This window comes from Amia ocellicauda, chromosome 2 (assembly GCF_036373705.1).
Source record: "Amia ocellicauda isolate fAmiCal2 chromosome 2, fAmiCal2.hap1, whole genome shotgun sequence".
Lineage (NCBI taxonomy): Eukaryota > Metazoa > Chordata > Actinopteri > Amiiformes > Amiidae > Amia > Amia ocellicauda.
In genome coordinates this window covers 26422131-26446807 of record NC_089851.1, presented here as the reverse complement: position 1 = coordinate 26446807, position 24677 = coordinate 26422131, and the positions used below count along the sequence as shown (strand labels likewise).

Here is a 24677-nt window from a genome sequence, read left to right as displayed (position 1 = left end):
AGGTCAATACTTTCGGACCGAGGGCATGATGGGAGTTCAGATTTGAATGGAATGGTAACAAACACATTTTAAACAGCTTGCCTTATTGTATGGCTTCTTGATCTTAGCAAAATCATAGAAGTAATCCTCCACAGTCGCACAAATGGTGTCCACTGCATTAGATCCCGACAGCCACTTCCTGGTCAACAGCTCATTAAGATGTTGCTGTGAAGAGAAAGATATTTATAATACCATCAAAGTCCACCTCAAGGGAACAGAAGAAATATATTATTTTAGGGGATAAAAATAAGCCCGGTCCATGTTGCGTTTATTAAATCTGAGAGCAGGTTTCACATGAGGTTCATGGGCCAACCTGATTTAATCAATCAAATATTAAAACGGGGAAAAATGAATTAGTCATTGCTTCATCAGAGAAGGACAGCAGGCCATATAACAACGGCAACTCAAAAGAGTGAACATAATACTCTGATAGCTCAGTCTCCCATTATGAATAACCTTATGTATACATTTTTACACATAACATGTCATACATGTGTAGAATTTTCACTTTTTATATTTGTATCTCAAATTTCAGGGCTACACATTCTGCCCTTTAGAGCTTTTTCTTTAGATTAACATCAAACACAAAAGTTGCCACAAGGGCCTTCTATGATTTATGTTGCAGCCTTTTAGCAGCTTTCCACATGTTTGATCTCCTTTACCCTAAATTTGATCAGCAGGGATTCCTGCAGATTATCTGCAATATAACTAAACATTACTACATGGCATTACCAAGCAAAGGCCTACACCTAACTCTTTGGAATTACACAGTTATTCCTTTCAATGGGGCTTTATTGAGAGGTTATTTGATACATGTAAAGTGTTGAAATACAAGTGCACTAAATTCTGATTTCAGCCATTTTCCACAGCTACACCATCATTTCATCCCTGGTCTCTGGCCTTGTGCCACAGAAGCACTTATACATGCCTGTGGTTAGCAGAGGCCAAGCCACTTAATTCTCGAGAATACCACAAATGCTTATCACTAAATATCCCATTCAGTTTTGCGTTGATCACATGACCAAAACATTTACAGTACAGCTGACAAATCTGAATGGATGAGACTGATGGCTTGTTTTTAGTTCCCCCTCCTTTCTGATGACAGAACAGAGAACGGCCTGTGCCCCTTAAATACATGTCGGTGTCCTCTGACCTCCAGGTCCATGAAGACCTCGTCGAGGAGGAACGCGCATCCATCCTTGGCCACGTCACCCAGTGTCTTCTCAATTGCAGCGTCGTTTTGGGTATTTTCCGCTGTATGCGAGTACTTTTTCTTTAGGCTGTTAATGGATTCCCTAAAAAGAGACAGAAGCCAATCGGTGATATTTCTTTATTACATTCGGAAGCTTATAAATGCATCTCATCTTACAGGACTTACTTAAAAGTCTGGCAATTGTTGATGATCGCAATCATATACTGAGTATAGAAATGTGGAAGCTTTCGATCTTTCAAATGATCTTCCTTGAGGGCGATCGCTTCCTCTCGGTACCTGAAAAAGTTATTAAGTTAGTTATTAAATAGTTGAGGTTCAATTTTCACTTCGTTTCAGGGTAAGGAATTGTAATAGGATTCATTATCTTAAACTGCATGAAAGTACATGAGCAAAGTATGATATAATTTCTACATGACAAAATGCATTCATTATTTGTATGCTATATCAGATTATCATGGTAAAGGGCTCAACTGGAACGCAGAAGATGGGTTTTAATTTGGGTTAAAATAAATAAGCTGATTACATATGGTATTAAAAATATCCTCATAAGTTCATGACCTCTTCTGGGAATTCACTTCAAATATTATTAACATTAATTTATAGATGGGAGAAATTGTTACTATTGGAGTTTAAGAAGTTAGAGATCTGTGCCCTGCCAGGATCTCACCTGATGAGGAAGGAGTTCATCTGTTTGAGACACAGTCGCAACACTTGCTCTTTAAACGTTTCGTTAATTTGGGCGGCAACTTGTAGATTCTGCTCAAAGATCTACACACAGAAAAACATCCATTAGCTGAAGTCCCAAACTTCACTTAATTCAGTCCTGTGGCTGCAAATCTCAGAAACCTTAGTCTCAATATAGGGCAGCAGCATCAAGTTAAACCACCAAAACAGATCTGACTGAACATACTGTGTGCACATCATTAATGGCCCACACAGTAGAAACCACATATGTATTCATATTTATGAAGATCTGAATCAACAAATTAACAACATTGTTTTATCTCATCTCTAAGAAGCCACACTATTCTACATGGCTGCATCTGTGTGTGTCTGTTTTAATGTAATTAAATTCCTGTCATCTTACCAATATACTGCAAAGTAACTTATTCTCACAGAAACCTTATGAGTCAAGTTCAGAAGGGTTATTTAGACAACTGTACAAAGACTTCACACCCTTCAGTTGAGACCATGTTACACAGTGATTCATTTAGTATGAACAAATTGTTCATTAAACAATAACTATGTATCTATTATATATCTTTCAGTCTGCTGAGCACTGATTCAGCCTGGAAAAGACTGATGGACTGATTTATTTGGTCAAAAATGTTCAAACAGCCTTAATTATATCAGACAGATCTACAATTAAGCTTATCGGTTTGGGAAAAGGGCTTTAATGAATGTTGAACTGGCACAGCAGTTTCACAAATCAATTTTAACCGTGTTCATTTATTTTACATTTAACAGTCATGTAACATTTAAATGTTTTCCAGGGGTTTTGTCATTTACATTTGCTATACGAATTCAGTGATTTACCACAATTAACATTGATGAGGGTGGCGGGATAAAACCATATGAAGAAAGCATAATAAAAACAAAGAGTTTGTGTAAAATGTTTAGAGAACAATCATAGCAAAAACACCATATTATGATACAAATTTAATCAGTCCACTCTCATAAGTGGTAGGAAAACAATGCACCAAAAAGAAAAGAAAGACGCTTTGCTACATCAGATACTGTTATATAAGATGCACACTTACAATGCTTTCCTTGCAAAACAATTAGCTCCCTAGACTCCTGAACAGCAGTGTTCTGCCGTGTGAATGCTAGTTAGTGACTGTGGCTGTACCTGAAACACAATGGCAGGCAGAGTGGTCTGGAAGTAGCCATCTTGGTCGGCCTCTGGCTCAGTCTCCTTCTTCCAGTCCTTCTTGTCTGTTTCTAGTGCCTTGCGCAGCCAACCAGTGATATTTGACTGGACCAGAGACAGAAGACACTTTAGAATACAGGAAGCCATTAACCGCCCAGCTGACCATTCATTCTTATACCCAAGGAAGTCTGAAAAGCTGAAGATAATCTTACTGGGTTCTTGCCATCATGTGAGCAAAAGCAAACTTTGGCTGATTACTGTTGATGCTGAGGCTAATTACAAATCCTTGCTCAGAAACTTCACCCCCTTGGCATTTTTCCTATTTTGTTGCCTTACAACCTGGAATTAAAAATTATTTTTTGGGGGGTTTGTATCATTTGATTTACATAACATGCCGACCATTTTGAAGATGCGAAATATTTTTTATTGTGAAATAAACAAGATATAAGACAAAAAAACAGAAAACTTGAGTGTACATAACTATTCACCCCCCCAAAGTAAATACTTTGTAGAGCCACTTTTTGCAGCAATTACGACTGCACGTCTCTTGGGGTGCATCTCTATAAGCTTGGCACATCTAGCCTTTGGGATTTTTGCCCATTTTTCAAGGCAAAACTGCTCCAGCTCCTTCAAGTTGGATGGGTTCTGCTGGTGTACAGCAATCTTTAAGTCAGGGGTGGGGAACGTCCAGCCTCCAGGCCATATACAGCCCCTGAGGCTGTTTGCTACGGCTCTAGAGTCCATTTGAAAAAAATAATTTCTGTGACATACACTTAACACTAGAAGCGCCAAGCTTATGTAATAAACATCTCTACTGCGTTTTAACTGCATAAACATGAAAATAAATAAGTTATAAACACATTTATCTAGAATAGCCAAAATCGGGTTATTTTCATCGGTCACTAAAATATATAATAAGTCAAATATAACCCATAATCCTGCCTGCCCTTTACAATAGAGTCAGTCTGGCACTCAAGTGGCGATCTCTACCTGTCTACAGTCTTTCATGTGCTTGAAAAACACACGCATTGTACAGCATTACAGGTGTTTTCTTACAACTGTACTCAGATTGAGTGGATACAGTGATTACCCGCAAATAAACATGGATTGGAAACGGAGATTGGAGAGAGCTCATTTTGGACATGCCGTGTATATGAACATGACTGATTCAGGGGCATCAGTGATACTGGCAATGACAGATCATTCGTGGGTTTGTGCCAGTGCTGTGAAAACATTGCGAGGTAATTTCAGGTGTCAGGTATGCAGGCTAAATATATAGTAAACAATTTATTGAAATACACTGATTTTATTCACCGTAGCTTTGTATGTTGAAAACAAAGTTTACACGGTGTTGGACATGTTTACTTTAGTGTACAACTGTTTTGATAAATGCAATAGTTATTTTAACTATAAAATGTTGCTTTTGAGCATTATTCCATTATTTATGTTTACACTTGTTTCATTATCTTATTGTATGTCGTTTTTGAGCTCTTTGCTTATTGTAGACTATATAGTTATTTATGTTTTGACTGCAGTGTGTGCGTTTTGAAAAAAGTGATTTCTTCTTGCATTAGAATGTAAATTTCATCTGTATTAATGTTTTGATGTAGGTGTGAATACATTTGTGAACACTCAAATGGCCCTTGATAGGAAAAAGGTTCCTCACCCCTGCTTTAAGTCATACCACAGATTCTCAATTGGATTGAGGTCTGGGCTTTGACTAGCTAAAACTACTGTTGCTTTAGCAGTATGCTTAGGGGCATTGTCCTGCTGGAAGGTGAACCTCCATCCCAGTATCAAATCTCTGGAAGACAAACAGGTTCCCCTCAAGAATTTCCCTGTTTTTAGCCCCATCCATCATTCCTTCAATTCTGACCAGTTTCCCAGTCCCTGCCGATGAAAAACGTCCCCACAGCATGATGCTGCCACCACCATGCTTCACTGTGGGGATGCTGTTCTCGGGGTGATGAGAGGTGCTTGGTTTGCACCAGACATAGCGTTTTCCTTGATGGCCAAAAAGCTCAATTTTAGTCTCATCTGATCAGAGTACCTTCTTCCATATGTTTGGGGAGTCTCCCACATGCCTTTTGGCGAACAGCAAATGTGTTTGCTTATTTTTTTCTGGCCACTCTTCCGTAAAGCCCAGCTCTGTGGAGTGTACGGCTTAAAGTGGTCCTATGGACAGATACTCCATTCTCCGCCGTGGAGCTTTGCAGCTCCTTCAGGGTTATCTTTGGTCTCTTTGTTGCCTCTCTGATTAATGCCCTCCTTGCCTGGTCCATGAGTTTTGGTGGGCAGCCCTCTCTTGGCATGTTTGTTGTGGTGCCATATTCTTTCCACTGTTTAATAATGGATTTAATGGTGCTCCGTGGGATGTTCAAAGTTTCGGATATTTTATTAAAACCCAACCCTGATCTGTACTTCTCCACAACTTTGTCCCTGACCAGTTTGGAGAGCTCCTTGGTCTTCATGGTGCCGCTTGCTTGGTGGTGCCCCTTGCTCAGTGGTGTTGCAGACTCTGGGGCCTCAGAACAGGTGTGTATATACTGAGATCATGTGACACTTAGATTGCACACAGGTTGACTTTATTTAACTAATTATGTGACTTCTGAAGGTAACTAGTTGCACCAGATACATATGCACGCACTACTTTTCTGTTTTTTGTTTTTTGTTGTTTTTTAAAACAAGTGTTTTTTTTTTTTTATTTCATTTCACTTCACCAATTTGGACTATTTTTTGTATGTCCATTACATGAAATCCAAATAAAAATCCATTTAAATTACAGGTTGTAAGGCAACAAAATAGGAAAAATGCCAAGGGGGGTGAATACTTTCGCAAGGCACTGTACTTACTGCTGAGAGACTAGTTCATGTCTTCCGTTGCCCCACATGTGACTACTGTAATATTTTGCTTACTGGCATTACAATTTACACATTTTTATTAGATTTCATATTCTGCAGCCTTTGCTTTTAACAAAACCAAACCAAAGAACATTGTATATGTATAAGAACAGCCTCAACATGTCTGTGTAGTTTATTTTGTTGTATATTATATCAAACCTCTTTAACAAAAAATCTTGGACAATTGCCCAAATATGGACATTAGTGATTGCCTAATTGTATTGATGACTTTAATAAGCCACATGTGCAATTCATTTAAAACAATATGAAGAAAGCTACACATAGCCAATAATGGTAACATGTATGGAGCTTTTAAGTTCTTCAAGAGGCATAGTTAAAGCACAAGGTGGTTGAACATGTTCATCCAGGAGTGCCAGTCATTTTAGTATTGTTTTTTACAGACTGATAATGGGAATTTCCACACCCAGAGGTTTTCACAGATTGATAGAGAAGGCTGTCTTAATTTCTAAAAGCAGCCAACTCTAAATTGATTTTACCTAATTCGTTTTTAAATGGCACAAAAAGAGAGAATTAACATCAGCATAAACATTTAAGTCACTGCCAAAGCTTCACCCAAGGCTGGACTGAATTTAAGAAAGACTGGACAAATACAAGCAAAATCAATGTATAGTATTCAAAAACAGCTTCCAGAAAAAAAGGTGGAAAAATAAGAATGAAACCGAGCTGAATAAATGAAAGTCACGCAATTTCCAGGGGCAAAGTCTCAAGAAAGTCAATCATCTGAAAATAGACTATGACAAAGACTGGAGACTTGCTTTTGCGAATAGAGCATGAATGATTATTTTGTTGCAGTGGTAGTACGAGGTTAATTTGACAGATGATTGTAAATTACCTATGTGGTGAGTATAGAATATAGTGTTTCTACAGTAATTTAATTGAAAAAAAACTAGTATAGAATACTGCTTGAGGGAAACTGACTGCTTTATTTTAATAAATCATAAATAATTAGAAAAGAAAGTTGAAAATAGCTATGCAATCAATGTTACACTTACTTTGAACTGAATTTCTCTATTTTTAGATTTTCACTGACATAAGTTGCATTACAATTTATCAAATGCAGTGCTAACTTAGTGCTATGGTCTAGCATAAATATTAATACATATTACTCCATCTAGCTCATTTACCTTTAATCCATCTACCTACTGTTAAAAATACTCCAGTAATAACTTTTGTAAGGATCTGTAGGATTGTGAATTATATCAATGTGTGTGTGTATTTCTCATGGGAGAGATAGAAACTGCTGTAGAAGTAACTTGGGGTGTCTGAGGAAGGTCACATCCACCTTGTTTTTCTAAAGGCAAGGAAATCACATCAGGGGATAAGGAATCAATGGGTTGACAAGGTCTATGCTTCCCCTTGAGCTGGACATCTAAAACAGCACTTCAAATTCTAAACAAATTAATAACGGGTTAATAAAATAAGAGTGTGTTTCAGGGATTCTCTCTGGTGTGGTCAATTTTCTCATTGTTAATAATTGATATCAGACAGAAATAAAATGTTAAATGTTTTTATGGCTATGCATTTCTTAAAGATAACCAACACTTATACTCTCACAGCAAGAAGAGGATATAACCACTAAACACCATTTGTTTTGTCAAAAAACAAAAAAACAAAAGCTAGTTTTATGATTTTCTATTTTTAGCTAAGAGACTCAATGTGTTGCCTCAGGACTAATACCCAGTTAGTCAGTCCTTCCAATGCAGCAATTAATTTTACAGCTTTAAAAAATGGCTTCAGCTTGTCTTCTGTGGTGATTGTATCCACATATTTTGCTGACTTGGACATTGTATTCATGCTAGAATTTGCCCATTCATCTCACGCATTGTGTACATTGAAATTTATTTATTTTTTCCCAGTAGGTATGTATATGAAAGCTAACTTTTTCCTGTAACCTGCTACACAAATATATTTTAGTACTTTATGTATCTATACCCACTGTGATGAAATCATGATTACATACTCAGTGAGTGACTCCAAGATCTCTGATCCTGTGAAGGGTAATTATTATTACACAATGTATTCAGAATATTCTGTTTTCATGGCATTCAGGGATTCAGTTATCAGCTTTTCATATACATACATTTTCAAATTCCACTTTCCCAGGTTAGTCGGATAGTTTATTTATAATGTTCTACTGCTTTTAGCGCTCCTTCTGAGAACAACGGGGGATACCGAGGCAGAATTCGTGCACTGATAGGGTGGTGGCAAGAACTGTATTTTAAATTATACATTACCGGGAAAAGGAAATTTAAGTGTTCCTTCTACAGATAATGCACAGGACCAGCTGGCATGAAGAGAGGAGCTACCACAGTATGAAATGATCCAATTAAAAAAGGGCTTCACATATCCTGCTGGTAGCTGATGTTAAACAAAACTGAGCAGCAGGCCTGGGCTTTTTATAGCCTGCTCAAATTCAAACATTTATAGAACTTTAACCAAACTTTAACAACCAAAACATAACGAAAAAGCAGAAGCAGTAGTTTACAGTTCTCTAAAGGACTGAGATGGGAACTGGGGTATTTCTGCAACACCTATTTCCTATGCTATATGATTGAGGCGGATGACCACAATAAGAGATCTTTTTTAGAGGGTTGTAAGTTTTTCTGGAGACCTAGCACGAGCCTTTACCTGTACATAGCTGCACCTGTACAGTATTGTGCATAGAAGAAATGGACTCACTGTTAAGGTCTGGATGTACTTGCTGAGAAGCTCATCTACCACCTGCTGGGGGAGAAGCGGCTCCAAGCTGTTGACGTCTACTTCCACAAACAGTTCTGGGTGGCCCATCATGTCCACACTGCACAAAAACACACAATCACACGCAGAAAAAAAGCGGTCAGATTTTCACACATCAAGGACAAAACTGCAGCCGTGTCTGTAAAACCCAGTCTTTCTAGATGTCTTTGAGACTCCCCCCCAAAGTCTGAATGATCTCAGTCTCAATCATCATAAAATAAATTGCAAAGGCTTGACTGGCTGCAGAAAAGATTACAAGAATGTGCTGAACAAACAGAACTATTAAGAATAATAATGAATGAAATCAAAACATGTACCGGACATGAATTAAAGTCTTGTGCAAAAGACCAAATAAAAACCTTTGATGTTTCTTATCACTATGGTTCTCCTAAATGCCACACCACCAGCATCCATAAAAATTGGTAAAACTATATATAATTTTCCACCCTCAATGAAAATGAAACAGATCACATTAAGCATATGTGGGAATGTCATACAAATCTTACAGTAGTACAGGTAGTGTTATTCAGTTTCAGATTGACAATAATATAAGCTGTCACTTAGAGTCACTTCATTCTTCATAATTCCTCCCATCAGAATCTGCTAAACTGTTAAATAAATGTGTGAAGCAGCCAGCAGGTAGCAGTGTAAAACCATCCATAGGTCGATTTGCAAATTCGAATAAACTCTGGACATCAGTGTTGCTCTTTGAGTTGTTTAATGCAAACAAGGATGATTTGTGTTATTGTTGCAGAGTAATCTTTTCCAGTATAATCCTGCTCTGTGCACGCAATGTGCAGTAATGCATGCATTTATTGGATTAGATAAACTGGTTATGGTGGAATCGCGTGCGATGCTTTACCCACAATGCCAAGAGATTTGTTTACATAACCACACAAGAGGGTAATTTTATACTGTGTATCCACAGTAGCTAATAGGACAGCATACATATTAACAGAGCATACAGCAATTAGAAATAAAATATAACAATACAATCTAAAATGCCTTTTCACATCACATTCTGTAGTGTCCCGCAGCAGTGAAACCACAAGCTGCAGTTAAAGGGATATTGCAGCACCCTCCCGTTTTATTTTCTCCAAAGGCCTCTGATGGCCTTTCCATGACGCATCAATAACTGAACTCAGAAGCAGCTGACATTTTAAGCTCTGATGTATGCTGATAACCCAAGACATGTTAACATGGAATATGTCAACTATAAGCACATGCTGTGTAACCACTACTTGTTTAGCAGGTGTCATAAGAGGTGTGTGTGTAAAAAGCAAAGGAACTTTAATTTTGCCATCACACTACATCTCAGTGTAACCCAGTAACACACGACACAGGAAAATAAATATTGGGATGAATGGATAACCAAGATGACTGCTTGCAACATAAACAAACGTAACTACAAAAAAAGGGCCCAGAAACATATGTCAGACATTACCTTGTGTATGTGTTGAGCACCCAGGTCAGAAGAGAAACAATCTCATTGGCCTCCAGGTCTTCTGAGGCCAGCTCCTGGACTCGAGCAGACAGGACCCGGTGGTAGAGATTGAAGAAGACGTTGAAGATGTTGTAATGCAGGGGGAAGCACTGGACCATCAGGTTCTTCACCACAATGAGGTCGTCCAGCACATACTTGCGGGTGATCTCCAGGAGGCGCACCAACCACATTTTGTCCGACTCCCGGGTCTCCGACTGGGTGCCCTCGATCCGGGAGCTCACCGTCCCTTCTAGCACTTCGAACATCTTCTCCTTCCACTTCTTGGGCCGCCCCGGGGGCATGAAGCCTGTCTGCTTCATGCGGTCCAGCATGCGGCGGTCGATCTTCTCCTCTCGTTCGATGATGCGCACCACTGACACCAGCATGGTGGGGTCTTTCCTCACCGTGCCCATGGACCTCTGCAGGACCATCCACAGCTGCTTGGCCAGCTCTTCGGACAGGCTCTGCACCTCCCCGAAGTAGCTGCGGATGAGGTTCATGTCGTGAGTGTTCTTGCTGTCCATGCGGTACTGCTCGTACATCAGGTCGTCCCGGGAGCACTCAAGGTCCATCAGTTTGCGGTGGGCCTGCAGCAGCTCCCCCTGCTCGATCAGATCATGGGTTTCCTGGACTATCTCCGGCACTGGGGGGGAGGGGAGGGGAACAGGACACTGGAAATTAACAAAGCTGAACCTCAGGAAAAGCTATCTTTAGGAGCAAGCTTGGAAACATTTACTCACACACTTACTGTTATGCTCTACGAGTATATTTATTTCACCCAATGTTTCAAACCTCAGAACAAACTCACACATTTCCAACACTTTTATATTAAAGCATTCTCATGGGCTCAACACAAATAGATGTCCACAAAAATACACCTCCAGCTATTTAGTTAATTTCAATACAGACCCAGCCTTTGCTTGTGGCTTGTAAAGCCAGTCATTGATCAAACTGCTGCGCAATGCGAGTCTTACGTGTATCCCTGTTGAGGTGCTAGAATGACAGGGCAATAGTTTCTTTTTAAGTACAAACTTGGATATTAGAATAGTGGTCCTGATAAAAATCACTTAAGCTGCCACAGCTCCTGGTATGCTGCTGTGCAAGCACCCAGCGAGTCTCCCCTTTCAGCTCTAGGGTCACATATCAATCTTCAGCTTCTGTCACTCAAACCTGTCCAAAGCCATTGTGATACATTCTATAGTATTTCACAGTTATCTTGTGATCAGTGCACTGATTGGAGGCCTGCCTTCCCCGTTCAGGATTGGCATGTGTGCAGTATGAGCATTACATCTTGAGCTGGAATAAAGCATATATGTATCTCTTTTATTTTTCTATGCAAACATTTGATTTAATTTTAAATTTAAATATATACACACCTCTACAGATTCATGGGCACCAATCAAATAATCTCTTCTGTCCTACTTTGCAAACTTCACAAGTGACTATCTCCCCCGCAGCCCCCCCGCATTTATAGTTGAGGGTTAAACCCCTTGAGATTTAGCAAGGCTTTTAAAGCAAAATCACAGAAAATACGATACAATATTTATGAATGCCAAGAATTTAAAACAAATGCTAAAGAATGAGGGGGCTTAAACAGGGGACTTCATGTGTGACTATTGATGTTTCACCATAGATCAGGTTATGCAGTTTGTGCCCCCCAACTACTCATTATCAGCGTTACCATTTTCCTGTAGGAGTCTCTTATCAAATTAGTGCATTAGTGGTAGGCAGAAAATCTCTACGCCTAACTGAACACATATCTGTTTAAATTTTCACTGCCAGCACTGACTACAATATGAGTTCTATGATTTATGATATATTACTCTTCATTTCAGAATATTTCTGTCCTTACAGGACCACGGTTCTAAGCAAAGTTGCTGAAGTAATCATTCTTAATTATATAATTGCAATCCAAACACTATAGTTTCTGCATTCATCCAGTATCCTGGAATTTAAGTTACAATCCACCAGAGCAATGTCCAGAAATCTCTGGTTCACTCATCTGCCATAATCGAGTTTACAGTACATGACAAGACTGCCTCTGGTGTGACTGATTTGTAGATTGGCTAATGAAAAGCAAGTCACTTGTATGGTCACCAGGGACAAAGTCACCTAATTTATCCATCTCCAAACCGGTAAATATTAAAGCTCTGACATGTTTAACTTTGCTGCTGTTCACTCATTAACAGAGCCTTAATACTTAATACTTAAGCACATAATTTAAGCAATGTCTAATATATGAGTTCTTAAGTGAGATATCTCTTCAAATGCATGTTCCCCTGCAAATCAAACAGACTTTACAAATGGACAGTGTGTGGCTAATTATTCGAGCGGTCAACATATGTCCAATACATTTTCATCACATATATGAGAGAGAAATACAGAGACAGACAGAGAGAGAGAGAGAGTATTGAACAGTGATCACGGAAGGTGTTTAAAGATATGGAGCAGCTCATATTATGACTGGTAGACCTTTACAGACACATGATGCAAAGCTATGTACTGAAATGCATTTCTCTCTCTCTCTCATGTGAAACGCACAGCCAAGTTGAACAGAACACAACTGTATGTGAAGAGCATCAGTCCTGCTCCTGCGATATATTTAGAATGCAATCAATGCTTTATGACTATGAACTCTGCTTCTTCTCTCATTGTGACAGCCCCATGTCCCACTTATCCCAAATGCAACCTACATTCAGCACTGAATCCTGTTGTAGACTAGATTACATTTCACTAGTTTAAACACAAGCAGTTAGATATCTTTTCAAAATCATCACAACACTCTTTTTGGTTTATTGTGTGCACAAATTCATGCCAGCTTGAGTGACCAGAAACTTGGAAATACTCTCTTGCAGCATAATACTCTTGCAATAGTAATCAACTTAACAATCATATTAATAAAAATAATAATTACAAGAATAGCGATCGAAGGTGGGGTGAAAAGATTGGTATTGGTATTATTTGCCACTGGCCTATAAAAATTGTAAAGAATCAAATTAACTGATTCTTGTCAAGAGGAGTAACATAATTGCCCTCTATAATAATAATAATAATAATAAAAAATAAATAAAAATAAATCATTTCGTTGGTTTCAACTACCTGGATCTGACTGCACTGCACTGACTTCCATTTTGCTAAATTAAAACCATGCATGCAATTAAGACTAACATTCCTTGTACTATTGCCCAGAACTTACAATGGATTCAGGCACAGAGTGGTTTTCTGAACACAGCTGTAACCTAGAAAATAGAAACATGAGCATATGATTCTTCTAGGGGAAGTAACCATGAGCATTTTAATGCACTAATGTAGCTGACCTACATCAGTCCCTGTATTTGTTTGCATTTTTATTTCTCATTAGAGCATTTTTTAATTTAATTATATACACACTTACATATATCATTGCAATGTGTATTAGCCTTGAAATTACCATGCAAAAAAGAAAATGTCAAGGCAGGAAATAAAACTCCTTTCTGTATAGCAAAGGTACTAACATCGATACAATGAAGATTAGGTCATTTTTGTATAAGTCTGTAAGCCATTGTGTGCCTCAGGGTTAGTTTAATTGATTACCACACTATCCATCAGAGTGTTCACATTTAATCAAAACATTGGGAAAAATGTCACAAGTCTAAATGACAGGTGACATTTCAGCGCTTCAGAGAAACTTTGAAGTCTACCATCTGTACAGCTCAATGCTGACAAACCCAGATATAAAATATTGGCTTAAAGCCATGCTAAGCAACATGAGGGGGTAGAGCTAATTACATTAGGAAGATATTAACCTTGGTGTGAGATCATGCCTACTCCTCCACAATACCACAGAATGTCTACATCTGCTCTATATTAATTTCACCTTTACCCCTGCTCTTGCATCACCTATGTGCAGACTTCTGCTTCTGCATTATGTTTAGCCACTTCTCAGTTCTGTCTTTAAATTAGATACATTTCACATGTATTATATAAGTTCCTTCTCTACATGTTCAGGTGAAAACACCAAAGACTCATGTGAACTGCCAGTGTAAATATATTAGGAATCTAATTTTGCATTTTAGATTGTCTTAAAATAAATCAAACGCAGAACAGTATTTTCTAATAATTGCAATCATGTTTTTGTTACAGATTAAGAAACTAATCCTAATTAAATGGACAATGAATATGTTTGAAACAATCATCATAGGACTGAGGTACTGATGATGTTTGGACTGAATAAAGAGTGTATGTGTGTGTGTTATTGGTTCTAGCTTTCATGGCAGAGGACAGCAGGAGTTCAGCCAAATATTTCCTAGCAGGGATTCATAGAAAGCATCAAGTTAGGTAAGTCTCAAAGGATGCCCCTTGGTAAAATAAATTACAACATGAATGGTGCTGATCTGGGCTTACAGGAGGCTTTCATTAGATACACCGTATGGGGCAGGAAGCTCCAAATCCCATTAGTTGCAAGTCTTAATATTCAACAGCTTCTTCCCTGAGAAATCCATGGACAACAGCATAAAGACTGTTGCCTTTATGAAGTCTATGTATCTTAGTTGACTACTAGTATTAGAATTAAATGCAGGGGAAAGTGACAACTAATAATGCATGTTCATTATAAACACATGTGCATGTTACACACAAATGGCAGGGAAAATGCTAACAACACAAAAAGGCTTGGGATAACGAGGAACAGAAAAAACAAACACATGGATTTGAGAAGAAATGTGTGACATCATTGAAAGAGTGATGATGTTAAAATGCAAGTGGACAAACCTCGGGGAGGCCTTCATCGGGCCTTCTTGAGAACTGAATCCTCAATTACTTTTTATATCCAACTTAAAATACTGTACAAGTGTTTTATAGAGTAGATATAATGGATGGGGAGGCAGGCAGTGGTAAACTGAACTCCATCAGCTTGCCAATGCCCTAATCAACCAAGCGGTCCAATCAAAGGGTTACAGGACAATCCAGGTTTTATACCTATCCATGTATTAGATTATCCACTTGAGGTATTGAGACAGTATCTAAATGTGACCTATATTCACTGGATGCTCAATTATTTACCTTGGCGAATGTGTGTATAGAGCTGAGTAAATATGGTTCTGGTAAAGCACTATACAAGAAAAACAACAATGTCAAATAAGTTGTGGCCTACTCTACTTTCTGATTCTCTCCAACATGAGGTTACTAATGACTGTACTAATACTGCATTTGCCTGTAGAGCTGCATACCAAATAGAAACTAAATCAAAACCATCTAGAAGAGAAAATATATTACATAAATGTACTTGTAATAATATTAAACATGCCAAATAGGTACAATTAATGAAATCATATTAGGCGTGATACACTAGGTAAACTAGAATTAACAAACAAGCACACAGTTAAGCATCTGACTTCTCTTCCAGTACTTCTTAAAATTAAAATAATTTTAGAACAGTATCTCAAAACATGTCATGCCTAATTTAATTGAACAGACTCAGCAGTACTTCATTATACGATCTCAAATACATTTTCTGTATATTCCTTAAAATCTCTATTATAAAATATATAAAAAAACCACCTAATATCATTGCTTGTATCATCAGTTCTAAAAAAACAGAATTACTGGCCTCTTATGAGCATAAAAGGGAGGCTACTGCTTCAGTCAAGTCAATTGCACCAGCATAAGGACAGAAAGAAAGAACAAAATACATTATTAAAAAAAAAAATCTATAAAAATAGATCTAAAACATCTTTGTTTTACGATACCACACTTTACACATTTTATTATTAATCTTAAAATAAGTGTGGGGAAGAACTTGTTAACTTAATATGTTCTTAAAGAGTGAAATGAGAGACCACACCCACTGTGAACTTCATTGCTAAAGAGAGTCTTCCGGTTTGGCCTGATGAATCAACAGCATGATCCAGCTGTAGCTTAGCAAAAAAACAAAAATGTACAATGCAATGCAATGCAATACCTCACAATAATAAACCAGAGAGAAAAATCAAAAACTCTTGGACAGTCTTATACAAAATTTGTATTTTCTTAGAAGAGAAACTGATTTGAATAATAGAACAAAAAGTCCAGCACACAGTGCAGTCATGATCGATCGAACTAATAGGGCTGTCAGGCCGTTGAATACTTATGACTCTTGTACAGTGAGGGAAAAAAGTATTTGATCCCCTGCTGATTTTGTATGTTTGCCCACTGACAAAGAAATGACCAGTCTATAATTTTAATGGTAGGTGTATTTTAACAGTGAGAGACAGAACAACAGCAAAAAAATCCAGAAAAGCGCATTTCAAAAAAGTTATACATTCATTTGCATGTTAATGAGGGAAATAAGTATTTGATCCCCTATCAATCAGCAAGATTTCTGGCTCCCAGGTGTCTTTTATACGGGTAACGTGCTGATATTAGGAGCACTCTCTTAAAGGGAGTGCTCCTAATCTCAGCTCGTTACCTGTATAAAAGACACCTGTCCACAGAAGCAATCAATCAATCAGATTCCAAACTCTCCACCATGGCCAAGACCAAAGAGCTGTCCAAGGATGTCAGGGACAAGATTGTAGACCTACACAAGGCTGGAATGGGCTACAAGACCATCATCAAGTAGTTTGGTGAGAAGGTGACAACAGTTGGTGCGATTATTCGCAAAAAGAAGAAACACAAAATAACTGTCAGTCTCCCTCGGTCTGGGGCTCCATGCAAGATCTCACCTTATTGAGTTTCAATGATCATGAGAACGGTGAGGAATCAGCCCAGAACTACATGGGAGGATCTTGTTAATGATCTCAAGGCAGCTGAGACCATAGTCACCAAGAAAACAATTGGTAACACACTACGCCGTGAAGGACTGAAATCCTGCAGCGCCCGCAAGGTCCCCCTGCTCAAGAAAGCACATGTACAGGCCCGTCTGAAGTTTGCCCACATCTGAATGATTCAGAGGAGAACTGGGTGAAAGTGTTGTGGTCAGATGAGACCAAAATCAAGCTCTTGGGCATCAACTCAACTCGCCGTGTTTGGAGGAGGAGGAATGACCCCAAGAACACCATCCCCACCGTCAAACATGGAGGTGGAAACATTATGCTTTGGGGGTGTTTTTCTGCTAAGGGGACAGGACAACAGCACCGCATCAAAGGGACGATGGACAGGGCCATGTACCGTCAAATCTTAGGTGAGAACCTGCTTCCCTCAGCCAGGGCATTGAAAATGGGTCGTGGATGGGTATTCCAGCATGACAATGACCCAAAACACACAGCCAAGGCAACAAAGGAGTGGCTCAAGAAGAAGCACATTAAGGTCCTGGAGTGGTCTAGCCAGTCTCCAGACCTTAATCCCATAGAAAATCTGTGGAGGGAGCTGAAGGTTCGAGTTGCCAAACGTCAGCCTCGAAACCTTAATGACTTGGAGAGGATCTGCAAAGAGGAGTGGGACAAAATCCCTCCTGAGATGTGTGCAAACCTGGTGGCCAACTACAAGAAACGTCTGACCTCTCAAGTTCATAAAAAAACCTTTAAAAGACTAAAATAATTAATGCAGCACACTACACAGTTAATACCAGCAAAATTAAATTAACTGATATCCATAATTTGACATAGGCCTAAAAAAACCTTTGTAAATTGAAGGACACATCAGATATACTGTGCATCAAATTGTTCCATTTTCCTCCCTTTTCATAGAAAATCCATAGAGATCCTTGTCATTTCTCATCAGCCAGTTATTACAGAAGGGATAAACACTGTGAAGAGAATCAAAGTCAGCAAAAGTTTTAAAAACATTGTAGATTGAATGGTCACACTGAGGTGAAGTGTGATTCACGCCACATCACGAGGCATTACAGCTGGCAAAGTCTTTCCATACGGATTGGAATATGGCAGGGCAGTGTAGTTTTGCCATTGGTTACTATTAGGCCATTTAAAACGTAGTGACTGCACTGCATACTGACAAAATAATATTCTAAATCCTTGTATGTACTCGGGGATCAGGAATTTGGTATACTTCTTCCATCTCATTAATTATTTTTAGAAGACTGAATGACTGGCCAAACAGCATTAACAGTTCTGGTTCAATTCCAAAGATGCCATGAAACAGCTATACTGAACACTGCAGAGTGATCTAGCACAATACCAACAGTCATTCATTCATTCTTTTCAATTCACATGGATCCAAAATAATATTCTATGAAGCACACAGAAACCAAGTGAGCACTTGCCCTCTGCAGACTCTGGTTGCTTTTTGGATCTTTTTGCAACAAACTCAAACTATGTTCACACGGGAATCAAAGAGGTTATTAAATTGAAAAGACAAGTGGTCATAATGTGGAACAGCCAAGGGTGAGGTACTCCCTTTTGTGCCAATCAGAAGATGACGGATATAACAGTTGAGTGAAGAATGTCTTGCCAACACGACAGATGTTTTTTTTTTTTTTTAAACCTAGTGTAACCGAAACAGAGTTTAGGGAGATTCAAATGCTCGGAGAAATCAAAAAGCTTTGAAAACTTTACTAAGATGGCAGCACAAGCTTGCTCGTCTCAGATTTGTATGATTGTATTGATAACTTTCATAAATTGCATTGATCAAATTGTGTGATGGAATCAGAGACAATTCTACTCATTGTCTCTGATTATAACCAAAGTCGCCTCATCCGCCCCCCCCTCCCCCGGTTCTGAATGGCTGGCTATCAAATTGCAGTCTCTCCGATTAGGGCTGGGCGATATGACTTAAAAATAATATCTCAATATTTTTAGAAGTTTGGGCGATCCACGATATATATCTCGATATTTCTTGGTTTTATCCAATCAAGCTACACAATAAGACCAAAGACATTCAAACTACAAGTATTTCGTTAATCATTAAATATGCAAAACTAACAAATACTACATGCAGGCTGTCATGGTAAATATATGCAGAATGCAGCACATTACAGCGCAAGTGTTGTGTGATTACTATTGCGTGTGTTATGCTGTTATGGGATATATATATATATATATATACAGATATACACAGTATGATTTACTATCACATAGCAACAATAACACAAGTAATAGTAATCACACAACATGTGCGCTGTAAAATGGTACAGATTCAGGTAGATTTACCCCAGCCGGGTTTATAGTGGCGCATTAACATCTGCTAGACAGAGACATGTCTTCTGTGACTGTCGCGTTTCGATTCTACTTACCGGCACAGCACGTGTTAATACAAAATAGTTATAATATTATTATTATTATTATTATTATTATTAATAAAAACTGTTGTACCACTTCACCATCTTAATGAAACTTTCTGCATCTGTTTGCATTGCTTTCCAATTGATTAAAATGCAAACAAACATTATTATTCTTTAATTTTATACAAATTATATCCATCTAAATTAGCGGGGGTGGGGGGTGCGATGGCGTATCGTCGGGGGTGCTGCTTGCAGATCAGGTTTAGCCCGGCGACGAGAGCAGGGTGGAACATGTGCGCTTGTGCATTAAAGTATCTTTTGGTTATTTTGGTTATTCTGTGTCCAGTTCACTCTCCTCCATGTTTGTTTGTGTTTCTGAATGCAAATGTCTTGCCTGCATCCGGCACATGTGGAAGAACCAGGAAGAATGCAAAGCGTCGTCCAAATGACCAAAAATATTGCCGTAAAGAGTGGGATTTGAGAAACCACGAAATAAATGATAGAGCATAATATGAAACAACAGACATTTTTCTATTGTCATACGATATATATTGTCATATCGCACAGCCCTATCTCTGATTATACCCGAAATTTCTGTATTATCATATAAACTTTTCAGAATTATTAAACATGTTAATGGAGCTGAGGTGTTGCCAAACTTTACCTAAAAAATTATAATGAGATTTTGGAATTCCATACACTGGCAGGCCCAAAGTGTGCGGTTAAGTTAACTCCCAGTTCGAACCTGCTTTGTGGAAGCAAAGAAGATTTACAGAATGAAATCCTTGTTAAAATTGTGCTTATCCTTTAAAAAACTAAGCTTATGTATTATTTATTATGCTCTCAAAAGAAGCTTAGACTGCTTCAATATACTTTTTGAAGGTCTTTCTAGAATTCTGCATGGTTAACCACTGTACTTGTGCTTGGAGAGTTTAGGGCAGGCCTTGAAGGTTTTCTAAGGTCTTCTAAGAGCAATATGTTTGAAAAACAACTGTTCCATTTGACATGCATTTGGACTAGAATCACAGTAATAACAAGCACTAGAACTCGTTCAGTGGTTACCAACTGGCTTCTAGTCAATACAATGATAACAAAATCAGAATCATGCATTTGTAATGCATGTGAATTGTGTTTGCTGTTTGCCTGTAGTAAATGTACAAAGGCTGGAGGCTTCAAGGACTACACTGTGCAGATCTTTAACTGTTGCCCAGAATAGAAGAAAACTTTCATCCTCCCTAATTCTATAGAACTGATGTAATGTCAAGTCTTCTTTTCTTTGAAGCTGATGCTTGAACTGGCAAATTCAAACAATACACGTTATCCCAGGCAGAATCTCCTCAGAACATCAGAAGATAAAGTTTCCTTATGATTCAGTCTGAATATAAATGGTGAATATAAAGTGTGCCAACTTACCTGAGAAGATGTTCTTGAGGTTTTCCACAGCTGCGGCAAGCTGACTGTGCTGCACCACAGCGTCCTTCACATCTTTCAGGTTCTCTATGGTGTTGATGCTCTTTCTCCAGTCATTGCTGACGTTTGCCAGAGAGCAGCGGATGTCCTTGACATCCACTAGGGCGTTATGCAGCTGGCTCAGACCAGTCCGTACCCCGTCCAGCTGAGACTGGATAGCTGCCTGCAGAGAAAATGAGACGCAATGATACACTTTGGGTTCTAGCTTGCTCCGAGAGCACAGTACTTCCAGTGTATCTGACCTCAAAACTGTGACCTGAACTAAACCATGTACCTTCTATTTGTGCTTAAGTATTGAACCAGTGAAATCAATAGCTTTGTTTTCATGGTTTATTCCTTTTTGATTCATGACTCCACTGGATCCAGTTCATTATTAATTTGTGTTCTTTCTTGTGTTTAAGCAGGCACATGTAAATGCATTTTCTAGATAAATGTCACTATCATTTAAATGTGGTCTAGATTTTCTTAATTTTGGTGTTCATTGCACTGTACCTCATTTCATTTAGGCTTTGATTCAGGTGCCAATTCACTATATAACATGGCAACATATTGTATTTATGTATAGTTTGTAGGTGCTTCTTAAACCATTTTGATTCATCACATCTTGGGAAACTTTGCAATGTTGGTCAAATTTTTATTTTCCAGCCATCACACATCTCAATAGGCAAAATATATCTGTCTATCTAAAATCTTATAAAACCATTTCAGCTGAGAAGTACTGGGACAGAAAGTAAAAGTGCAGGAAGTTCATTTTACCAAATATAAATTAAATGTCTCCAGTAACAGTCTACTATTGCTAAACACCACGGCCACAATAATGTGAATAATCTGTGATGGAAAATGGAAGTACGGATGTTTCTGTTATTTATTTGAAAAACAAATTATGTGAAAAACGAATTTAAAAGAAGTATGAAAGCTTTAAATGTATACATTATATTTTTAAATGCACTAGGTTATTTTGGGGATTCATAAAGAGTCTGGATGCATGAGCTAAAAACAGCCTCATAATTCATCATCCTTCAAACCCATCAATCTATGCTGAAGTAGAGATAAGTTCATGCCCAGGGCTCTCTGATTAACTTCTGTGATGACACTGTCCTGAATTCACTAGATCATGGACAAAAGCCACACATCTTTTGAGTATAGAAAACTCAGAGAGAATTATAAAATTAAGGATAAATGCAAACAAACAATATACAGGAATTACACACATTTTTACATGTGGTCCCCCCAATTTTAGGGGCTTGAAAATATTTGGACAAACTAACATAATCATGAATTAAATTGTGAGTTTGCAACCCATGCTTGTACTAACAGGATCAGAAATCAGGATTGGATCCGGGCTCACTGGATCCGGATCATAAAAAGGCATTGTACGAAGCAGATCAAGATCAGGATCCACTGATCCGATTTTTTGATTCGATTATTATGCACCGCATGCGGTAACTAAGGAGCAACGGGTTTTCACGTGCACAAATAGCCACTAGCTGTGAGTGTTTTTTTTTTTTGTTTGTTTTTTAAGAACAATGTTGAGAAGGTGGAGCGTAGTTGAGTAAAAGGCACTAGCTATTGCTTATAGAGAAAGGGAGTCAGTTCTTGGGGCAAAATTAACCAAGTACTGACCACAAAATTAAAACATGACACGTGGGATAAGAAATTAAGCTCAGTAAATAGGAAGCCTAGATGTTTATTTCTATTGGGATCTAATGTATCCATGTAGAAAAACTGATCTGTTAATTGTTGTGAATATTTTATGTACATTTTTATATTGTATTGTCTGTTTATTATACAGAAAGTGTTTACATGTGTAGCCTATTTCTTAAATTGAATAATTCAATACCAATCTTCCAATGTATTAGTGTAGGACTAAACAACCGATTAATGAATGAGATGAAGACCAACTTAAAAACTTGAAACAATGATGGAAGACATTAATACACGGTTTGATAAAGTTTATGATTTGACAATATTTGTAATTAACCTAGTTGTGTTTCTGTAGCAAAAGAGAAGATGGGTGAGACTCGCAGGACATGGGGAGGTCCTCCACTGCCAGAAGCCCAGCGAGCCATAGCGATCTTGGAGGAGATGGAGGGGAGGCCAAATGTAGAGGGGACTGAGGGGGGATTCAAGTCAGCCGTAGGTAAATACTACAGTAATAAAATACTATTGAGTAGTAATGAGTAGTATTCACTGACGCAAATAGTTTAATTTTGGTGTTTGAGACTAAATAATTTAAGTTTAATTAAAAATATTTATTAGGACCCATTTACTCACAGGACTCACAGGTCGTAACTGAATTTAATGAAGGTAAAGCAAATATTTTTTAATGTGCTTGTAATAAAATACTTTTTTTATATACTGAACGAGATTTAGAAAAAATCTACATGTAATCAAGTTTGTTTTTCTTATTTCACAGACGCACCAAAGAAAATGCCAGAAGAACATAGAAGAAGATATTTTGAAATTAACAAAAAGAAAATTAGAACTAGAAATAGAAAAACTGGAACTACAAATTAAAAAATGGAAGGAAACTTAATTGTATAATAGAGTACAACGCAACAAGTTATCTTAATTCAAACAAAATAATAATTAAATCCATTACTATTTTACTGTTTGTTGTGTGGTATTTGTGGTGGTGCTTGTAAGCATATCTGTATATGCCTGACCAGTTTGCGTGTTTGACTGGGTCTGGGTAAGTAAATTGTAAATATAGATTTTCTCTGGGCATTGATGCAGTAATACAGCGATGCGGCGCAGTAATGCACTCTCCAGTTGGTGACGATTGTCTGTCTGTCTCTGTGTCTCTCATTTATAGATATCTAAACAAGAGACTGCTACATTTTAATACACGTAATCAGTGGTACACATGCACATATTTCTGATCATCCAGAGTGTATAGAAGCAAAGCCTGTGGTAACGCTAGTTATCGTTCGATTGATAAAAGCAGAGTAAACAGGTTTAACAATTTAATGGAGTAACACAATATGAATGTTTTAACACTGAGGAGAATTACATTTTAGAGAAGAGTTAACACTGGTGAGAGTAGTGCAGTGTTAAATAAAATAAAAAAAAATCACTTATAAGAGTTGCTTATTTAACTCAGAGAGCAGAACTTGGCAGTGTAAAAATGCCAACTCTGTGTTGGAGTTAATTAAAAACTGTTGAATTTACTGTGTAGGCTATATAAATAAATACATCACAATTGTACAGGCTAATTTTTGATCACTGAACTATCAACTGACATTATTTTACATTTCTATGAAAAAAATATGTATTGATGATTGAATCCCTCATGATTTGTCCTGCTCTTAATTGATCATTATTGTCATAATTGTGTCCGTTTTCCCCTCTGTCTTTATTGTCCTCCAATAGCTGCAGAATTGGCTCGTTTGCCTCAAGGCAAATATTATGCACCACAGCGCACAGTTGCAGCTCTGTCTGGGGCCAGGCGGAGCTCCCCATGCAGACAACTAAACCTTCGTTTCAGGACTAGTGTTTTGCAGTGGGCTTTGTTAAACCTACGAAAAGGCATAACATTTTACACTGCATACTTCAAAAGAATAGGACTATATTATCTGCTCAGATTCAGCAAAATGCTTCAAAACTCATTGGACGGTGCTTCAAAGTGCAGATGGACAATGACCTGAAGCATACTGCGAAAGCAACCCAACACTTTAAGGTGAAGAAGTGGAATAATCTGCAATGGCCAAGTCAATCACCTGACCTGAATCAAATTGAGCAGCATTTCACTTGCTGAAGGCAAAACTGAAGGCACAATGCCCCTAGAACAAGCAGGAACTAAAGACAGCTGC

The 24677-nt window shown here is 38.1% G+C and overlaps 1 protein-coding gene across 2 annotated transcripts in view; it reads right to left on the bottom strand.

Annotated features, from left to right (window-relative positions):
• exoc3 (exocyst complex component 3) overlaps window positions 1-24677 on the bottom strand; it is a 34905-nt gene that overhangs the window by 2690 nt on the left and 7538 nt on the right. For both annotated transcript variants that reach the window (XM_066722060.1, XM_066722054.1), the window contains exons 3-10: window positions 20809-21028; window positions 10224-10905; window positions 8723-8840; window positions 3102-3227; window positions 1920-2020; window positions 1418-1528; window positions 1193-1334; window positions 82-204 (exon numbers count right to left, since the gene is read on the bottom strand). In XM_066722060.1, the coding sequence (XP_066578157.1) occupies window positions 82-204; window positions 1193-1334; window positions 1418-1528; window positions 1920-2020; window positions 3102-3227; window positions 8723-8840; window positions 10224-10905; window positions 20809-21028 (1623 nt within the window). The remainder of the gene's footprint in view (window positions 1-81; window positions 205-1192; window positions 1335-1417; window positions 1529-1919; window positions 2021-3101; window positions 3228-8722; window positions 8841-10223; window positions 10906-20808; window positions 21029-24677) is intronic.